At 37.9% G+C, this 9,107-nt stretch overlaps 1 protein-coding gene across 1 annotated transcript; it reads left to right on the forward strand.

The window, feature by feature from the left end:
• Positions 1–486: 486 nt before the first annotated feature.
• LOC106942585 (transcription factor PU.1-like) lies at positions 487–8,130 on the forward strand. Its single transcript, XM_015025906.1, has 5 exons — positions 487–895; positions 1,454–1,544; positions 2,618–2,814; positions 4,762–4,912; positions 6,917–8,130. Exons 1-5 carry the CDS (start codon positions 854–856, stop codon positions 7,228–7,230), a joined length of 795 nt encoding a protein of 264 aa, XP_014881392.1. The 5' UTR covers positions 487–853; the 3' UTR covers positions 7,231–8,130.
• Positions 8,131–9,107: the final 977 nt, after the last annotated feature.

A 9,107-nucleotide genomic window follows, 5' to 3' on the forward strand; every position in this document is an offset into this window, starting at 1 on the left:
ATGCACAAGTTAACAACAGCTTAGTCGGTGAAGCGGACGAGGATTTACATTAAAATTTTCAATTTTAAAATTTGGCCTTTGGAGGATGTGTTTTGGTAAATCTAATTTTAGACTTCCTGCATTAGCTTTTGCTTACAGTATAAAATGTTTCAGACAGAGGTTTAAACTCTTACAACTGTGAATAACAAGCTCTCTTTCAGCTCCCACAACTCTAAAAACTGTCTATTGTGTTCAAAACACATGAACATACATAGATGATCTGATATTGTGCATCAAAATATCAAACACTGTTTAAAATTAATGTGCAGAGTGTAAGTTCAACAAGTTAAATATATTCGCACAGTTCACAGTAGGCTGTGTTTATCACCTGTGAAGCAGATCTTTGAGTGAGAAACTGTCGCTGAGGAGAGTCCTTGAAGATGATTGGCCACTGAGGGAGGGGACAATATATTCTTCACCGATAAATGTGAAGCTTCATGATCTTCTCTGACAAATCATCAATAGCCAGGAACCTGCAGCAGGCACACTTGAATGCTCCCACCCACCGACATTTTACAGAAGTTAAAAGTTCCTTTTTCATTTCACCGGCAAACAACAACGAGGCCTCGTTCAGTTTGGCTTTGCCTGACAGAGAAGCAGGCCTACGAGCGCAGCTAAGGTCACAAGCTTCTGCTATACAATAAGAGTGAGGGAGACATTTTTTTTTTTTTTTTTTTTTTTTGGAGTTGGTTTTCGTTGAGTGAGAGGAAATTTTGAAACATTGTGCAATGGTGCCACAAAAGTTTTGAAAGGTTGTGAGAGCGTTTTTGCCAGCAAAGCGTCTGAGAGTCGGGTTGCTGGAGAAGAGGTCTCCATGTTGCATCCATACAGAATGGAGAGCTACCTCATCCCTCCTGTGAGTATATTTCTTTCTTTCTTTTTTTTTTTTTTATCGAAACCCTCCGTAGACTTAGGACAAGTGAAGTGGCTCTGGTTCGGTCTGATTTAAACTAGCCCTGTCAAAGACTGAAAACTCTATTTCATAAACATGAGAATGGATATTAGATTTTTTTTTCATATTAGTTGACTTATTGTGGTCTCTGCTTCAAGTTGAGTGAAAGACACAAATTGTAAGAGTCTTTTATAGTACAGGAGACATGAAAATGAAACTCAAAAGTTCGAGGGAGTTTCAGAACTACAGGGACAAAAAAAGAAAAAAAAGACTCACAATTGTTCATGATTACATTTAATTTATAATCGTTTTTCTAACCTCATTTAAATGAAGGCAGCTGCATTGTTTATGTGAAGATTTCACAAAACAGAGGTCTCGTTTGATTAACTTTACGGATTTATGTGTGTAAGAACATAACGGGTGTAGAATTAAATACCATTAGAGGAGTAAAAAAAATATTTGTTTTCTTTGCCTATGTTTCTGAAAACAGTTTTTTTTTTCTCTTTCCATATGTTCTTTCAGCACACAGAAGAAATGTACGAGTCTGACATCTACAGACATCAAATTGCAGAATATTATAATCCATACGTATTAGATCCTGATATCCAGGCAGGTGAGTTTTACTTCAACATAAATATTTTAAACAGTGACTTTGTAGTCAAACGGAAAAAAAAAAAAAAATCCCCTCTGAAGCTGAAACAAATACATATGAATTTTTATTTATAATTATTAATCCAATGAAGGCAGATGATTTCCAACAACTTGGCCTTACTGTTCAGAAGATCTTATTTTTTCTTTTTTTTTTTTTTTTTTACTTCCCCAAGTTAATCCACCGGACGTTTCATATTTTAAGTCCATGACCCAAGGCGGTAACACTAACTTTTTTGGTTTATTGTACATAAAAAGAAAGCAGCGTGTGCAGCTGGAGCGCACCACATTAGGGTGTATGGAAACACAGGAAACAGATGCCTTTTCTTTCGGCCGCTACAGCTACAGACATAGAACAACTTTCGCCCCTTGGGGTTTTGTTAATACATGAGAGGGTGCTTTACTTTCTCTTGAAATCAACTGTTTTGAATGTTGCACCAAAACAACTGAATTTGGGTGTAGGTGGGAGGCAGTTTATGGTAAAAAGAAATGTCTGATGTGGGTGTTGGATAAAGTTCAAAAATGATCCTGGAACAGCATCAGGCAACGGAAAAATGCTCATGTGGACGTAGTAGTGAAAGAGTGGCTTTGAAGTTTTTTCTTAAATTTAGCTTGTACTGTATTTGATTTTATCAACTTGTTTGTGTTGCTGCACCCTCTTTCTATTTTTAAATTTGTTAGAGTTTACACTTTAGAAGCACGAAAGAGGTCCAATTCAACAATTGCACTTTCAAAGCGTAGGCCTTGTTGTTAAGTCCAACAAGCAGTCTGACTTAGCAGGGTTTAGTGAAACTCTTTTGCTTCTAAAGGGGTATTTTTAAAAGTGCTCAGCCCGACATCTACATGAGTGTCTCCGCTTTATCAACTTTTGTAGAGGGCATTAGTGTTGCGTGGAGGTGTGACTCTAAATTAGTATCCGGGGGTTGCCGTCAGACAGAAGACAAGCTGAAAATGCTGAGAACCACGTAAGAGGCAGTGTGAAACAGCAAAAGACTTCTGCTGCTACCATTATCACTTTTTGCCATTGCCTTTGTTTAGATCACTGGGACTACCATTCGCACCCGCATGTCCACCCTGTCGAGTTTGAAAACCTCCAGGAGAGCAACTTCACAGAGCTGCAGAGTGTCCAAGCCCTGCATCCACCTGGGCTCATACGACACGATGCCCTGCGGTTCGACCCGGAGAACCTCCTCGACCCGAACCTAGCCGCACATTCGCATGTGCTGCAGCAACCAGTGAGTTTTCCTGTCACCAAACAGCTTGAGTAACACATTTTGGTTGTGTCGTCGTGAGGTGGAACCACGACGTTAGCTCTTTTCAAGGCGATGACTACAACTGAGGAAGGGTTTTCCTCAGGAGGACGACTTTGACCGATCTTAACGTTAACTTGCCACAGCTCTAGCTGTGAGATAACAGAGAAATTATCAGTAAACAGAAATCTTAAGTTTGATACACACTTCTATGCTTGTACCACTAAACACCCTTGTTTTATTTTAGAGTTTGGATTAAAATCACACGGGGGGGAAGAAAAAAAAAATGACAGATTTGAAGCAACAGAGTTTGCTTTCAGGACTCTGAGCTAAAATCAGGAAGTGAATCTTTGGGTTACAAGAAACACTTCAATTTTAGTCTTCTTACTCTTTTTAATCAGTTCAAAAACAGCGTTTTCTCTGAATAGACAATGTCGACTCAGCTTGGCTCATTTGAAGTCACATCTTTTTGCTGCGGCCTCTTTTTGTGAGCCACTGAGCTATAACAGGGGCCTAAAGTTTTTGGATAACATTTCAGCTCAGCATTTTCGACATATAAACATCATAAGTGTGAAACCATTTCACTTCTGCACTGCATATCTGCAGCACTTTACAAGCTACTTTTCCCTTTAGCATAGCAGATGATTAGTAAAAACAACCTGCACTGTATTTACGTGGCAAAATGTACTACAAAAGTTACACTTTATGTCAGAGTTAGCAGATTAGAGCTGGAAATTTTAAGGATTTTTACAAACAATTTGCAGAGGGCAGAGAGTTTCACTGGAAATTCAAAGAGTTTTTTTTCCCCGTGTTTAATGTTAAGACAATGTGCGTGTGTATTTAAGCGAGGGGAAAATGAAAGGTGTCACTTCAGTAATAAAAATGTCATGTAAAAATACAATGTGAAAACCATTGTTCCATTGCAGCTCCGTTGTCCTCCTTTGACTGTGTATTATTTTTTTTTCTTTAACAGAATGTTATTAATAGATTGACAAGCTTTACCCGGCTAGGCACACAGATACTGATGTGTGCACACATCACAGCTCATGCAGAGAAAAGTCTGTGCCAAAGTCTTTTACTCACAGTGAGAAATACATAATAGAAACCCAACACAGTTTGGTATTTTTGTCCGCTGTTGGGGGTATGGTGTGAAATACTGCGTCAGTTACAAAGCAATGTAACTTCACCCTGAACACAGTCTAAACATTATATTCAATCTTACGATCTTAAAGATTTAAAAATGGAAAATGTTAACATGGTTACAGAGAACTTCATCAAAAAGATACTATGTAAAATATAATGTGAATCTGAAATTGCTAATTACTTTTTAAATTATTCTAAACAGGGATAATCTAACATTTCCTATACTTTAAAAGTATTAGAGAGTGACCTGAAACTTGTTAACATGGTTTAGCAAAAATCGACTAACAATGGAGATAGTGATTTAGAAATTTAAAACATGGTCCGTCATTTATTTATTTATTCATGTAGAGTCATCCTGTGTGCTTCCAAAGTCTGATGGCATGAGAGGCACCATATCTGTTAGTGATTGATAATGCATGTTGGCTCTGTAGTAACAAATGCCGCAATCCAGATAAGTAAGAGGAAGATCTTTCTTATTTAGGCAAGAGAATGCAACCAACAGGCGTTACAACAGTGTGGCTTCTTAGAAAGACAAACCGGATTATTGTTGTTGCCATGACAAAACTCTGTGCATTTTAAAAGGAAAAAAAAAAAAAAAAGATAACTTAATCTTTTGAACCTTTAGAGAGATTATACTGGACAGAATTTTTACCGTCTGTGTTTAAATACAAACATAGGAATAATTCCCATAGCAAAAATAATGTAATTATTCTTAAGCATTTTTTTTTTTATGTCAAGTGAGTTTATAAGTGAATTGTACTGATGTGTGACTCTTTGATTCTCATATAGGTAGCCTTCTTCTCTCGAACTGTATATCCGCCCCGTGTATCCCAACGCAGCTCTGATGATGAGGACCACGGAGGAAGGAGTCCCCCGCTTGAAGTGTCAGATGAAGAGTGCTTGAGAGATCGAGTCCCTTACGTCACATCAGCAGAGCTCGGTAAGGATTCATACCGCCTGTACATCCACAGTGACGTGTTTTCAAAAAGCCTTTCATGAGACTTAATTGTCTGCAAACCAGAATTTGCATGTAGAAAGATTTGCTCTTAAAATAGCAAAGCCGTTTCTTTCTCTCTGTAGTAAAGCAGATTTGAATGAGGGAATTTGCATCAAAAAAAAAAAAAAATCGCCACTATTGAATTATACACACTTTTTAGGGCGGTGTTCAATTCTCAGAGCCCACTGGTATTTGTGACCTGGAGATGGCATGAAACAAACATGTTGGTGGAAGGAAAAAGTGCAGGGCAAGCAAGCGAATGTACAACCAGGATGCCCTCACCTCCCCTTTTATAAGGTCTAGACGTCACATTTAAAACATCCAGATACATTGTAGAAACAACTTTTTGCATTCCTGTTACACACAAGAGCTTGAGTCTTATCAGGACCCTGAGTTAACTGAGGGCAAATATTTTCCTCTGTCTCTTTGAACACCTCTGCACCTGCTTGTGGTTGAAGCAAGGGCAACTCTGTCCAGCAGAGATCGTTCATCTCTGCTGGATGTGATGCGAGTGTTTGCATCCACACGCCTGTATTTTACTGCATTCTGCCCTGCTCTGTCAGTAGCACAACAGCAGAAGAACCGAACTTGGTAGGAGGGATTTGAGAGGCGGTTTAGTTTTTCATTTTGCGGGTTTATTGTTTATGATTTTGTACAGCACATCGATCTGCTTTTAGTATTAAGGATGCTTTATAAATATGATTTATTTGTTGACTGATTCATTAATTGATTCACTGGATCCACATCCACCCAGTCGCACTAAGAAATGAGCATCTGTACAAAGACTGGTTGGCAACTTGGGTTAAGTACTTTGGCTGGACAGAAAATGACAATTGGCAGGGAAGAGAGCTGAAATCCAACACACAACCTTCTGAATGCAAGACAAATACTTGCCCCATTAAGCTGTGCCTTGGCGCTTAACTCTGAAGATGTTTCATATCTCATTAAAACTACTTGAATTCTGATCATGGGTTCAGAATTTTGATACTTGTTTCCTTTGTGTAAACCTGAAGTCTTCAAAATAAGAAGTGAAACATCTTTAAGTAACACAAGGAAGGGGGTCCAATTGCCTTTTATTTAAACTCTTGGATCCACCGTCACAGCTTGGTGAACTTTCACCCATCGGCCTATATGTTAGCACTTCCAGGTTGTTCAGGCATCAGGAATTTTGCTGTGTTATTGTTATTTATGATTGATCAAGTAATGGCGTGTTAATCTTAATGAACTTGACCAATAAAGTAAGAAGGGAAAAGACAGAAATCGTCCTTATCTTCTTTGTTTCATGTTCATGTTGTGTACTTACTCAGCTTTTTGTTCTGCTGACACCTTAAGGAAAAATGTTGTAGAATTGGTTGCGCAGCTGTTTTTGACACTGCTGGTTTTGATTGTTTTATTGAGGACATTAAAACTGCGGTATGTGACTACATATTTATGCCTTGTCCATTACAGTAATTACATTATATAAAAAAGTGTTTCAATATTAGAATGTTTGGGGGATAATTTTCTCCACTCAGCATAAATGTGATTGTCACCTGTGTGTTTAAGTTTGGTTAAAACCACCACTGTGAGTGTCAGCAATATTTTTGTCAAGCTATTTGAACATATTCATATTTATATAAAAAATATAATAAATATATATACAGAGAGAAAGAGATATAGAGAGTTGGGTTTAGCTGTGTCTAAGTCTGGGCTTGTTTAAGCACGGCAGTTTGTTGAAATATTGTGTTGCCAGTTTCTATCTGAACTACAAACGGACAAAAGAGTAAGACGGGGGGGATGGGTGTTTGTGATTTTAAAATGTGACGAGATGCGTCATTGACAACATGTGCTGAGTAACTGGCGGCTTTTTCATAAGCATATGACCAAAATATTGAGACAAGTCGTTCTTCTTAATGTATTTAGGCAAAAGATTATAAGTAATAATGCAACACCATGTTATTTCCAAAGGTAACAAAAAGAAGATCCGTCTGTACCAGTTCCTGTTGGACCTTCTAAAGAATGGAGACATGAAGGACAGTATCTGGTGGGTGGACAGAGACAAGGGGACATTTCAGTTTTCCTCTAAACACAAAGAGGCCCTCGCACATCGCTGGGGAATCCAGAAGGGAAACCGGAAGAAAATGACATATCAGAAGATGGCTCGCGCCTTGCGCAATTATGGCAAAACTGGCGAGGTGAAAAAAATCAAGAAAAAGCTGACGTACCAGTTTAGTGATGAGGTTCTCGGGAAGAGTCATCTGGAGAGAAAACCTTACATGTAGACTGTAACGACTGTTTCTGGTGTATATCTGTTGGAGAGCATTATAGAAATGAAAAAGATGACGCTGTACAGTACCAGTCTGGTACTTATGCTAGTCAGCCCGCTTTCCTGAAATCCAGACTCGTTCTTTGAGAATATGTGGCAGGAAACCACTTGCTGAGAGTTTTAAAGAGACCTTTAGAGGCCAAACTCAGTGAAATGCATTAAAGGAGAAGTATAAAAAGAGTTGCTTTAACAAAATGAAATAATTAATTTGATAACTGGGAGTAGCTTGTAAGTGAGGAGTTAAAAAAAACACACAAAACAAATTAAATAAAAGATTAATTAATACAACTTCACAAGCATAAGCAACCAAAGCTATTAAAAATACATTTTGTTCCTCTTCTTTCCTTCATATTTCCTGTAAAACATTTTTCCTCTATTTTTGCCTTATTATTTAAGAATACTTAATAGACTTGCCCATAGGGTTTACTGAGGATCCTATGGTTAAGTCGTAAGACTAATTTTCTGTCTGCCGCTAATTTGTTTATCTTATGGCAGTCATTATGTCCTTCTTCACCTGTCTGAATGTTATTAGGTTGTAGATTTGTGCATTAATAAGAGCAGCGTCAATTTGAGTAGCAGAAGGCCGCCACATTTTGTTGGGCCTTGCTCATTTTCTCCACTTTGTTTGACTCTTCTCGTTTTTCATACGAACAAGTTCTCTTAGTTGTGTAAATTTACTGTGTTTATGTATCCTCTTTATAGAAGAAGGTTAGTATTTAAGCAGCCTGGAGGCAAAGAGGGGAGTAAGTGTAAAGACATCCTATGTATTCAGGTAATATTGTGCCTTGTTATATTCCAATAATTATACAAACTGTACTGAGAATTGCTTGTAAAGAATAAATTGTGCATTAATTATTCTGTGTGTTGTTCTATTCGCAAAGATTACATGGAGGCAACTTCAGCAAACATTTGAAGCTCGAAAAGAAGAAGAAGAGATAAAATGTGAAGTTAAAGGGTGCTAAGTTGTTCAGATGAAGCTTATTATCTATCACTACATCTTAAAGATAACAGCTAAACAGCTAAACTTTAAGGAACTTTGAGGTTAATGGGGGCCTGAGGAGGTGAAGTGTCTTGTCACTTAATGGTTACATATATAACTGAATCCTAACAAACTGCAGGCATCGGCTTTCCGCTTGTGACTGGTGTGACGACTCTGCAGTGACGCGTCTGGTTTCTTCATGTCCGTCGCTGCAGTGACAAACTTACAAACTTTACTTCTGTGTCCAAATTATTGTCTCTTTGTTAAGAGAAAGTGTTTCATTGAAGACAATAAAAGACAGACGAGGTTATGTTTAACTAAATTCTCTAGTGATATGTCGTGTTTATTTCTTTGCATAAAGACAAAATATACATTTTACAGTTTTATTTGTGGTATATTTAAAACCAGCAGCAGAATTCACATAGAAGGAATGACTAAATATTGCAGACCTCAAAGAAATAATATTCTGTTCTGAAAAGGACTTACCTGTTTTGTTAACATGTGCAGTGCAGTGTGCACATATAAACCGACTCCAGGCTTCTTGAGAGCCAACAGCTCCCCACAATGGTCAGCTTGCACCCATTGCTAAGAGATGAGAGGACTGAATGAAACATGACACAATAAAATACAGTGTACTGAGCTGATCCACTTATTGAGCTGTTACACATGTTGAAGGCATGTTTGCAGCTGTGGAAAACCTTTAAAACAACTCTCATCTCTCTTTTTTTACATTCATGTAATTATTTCTATGTTTAGTCTGTAGTTCTTTAAGGTTTCTAATGTTCCCTCCACGTGAGTTTCTCTGCACAACACATTTTGGTAACACTTTATTTGAAGGGGTGTGCATAAGACTG

Source organism: Poecilia latipinna, unplaced genomic scaffold (genome assembly GCF_001443285.1).
Source record: "Poecilia latipinna isolate Pla-1442-1.1 unplaced genomic scaffold, P_latipinna-1.0 Scaffold4398, whole genome shotgun sequence".
Taxonomy (NCBI): Eukaryota; Metazoa; Chordata; class Actinopteri; order Cyprinodontiformes; family Poeciliidae; genus Poecilia; species Poecilia latipinna.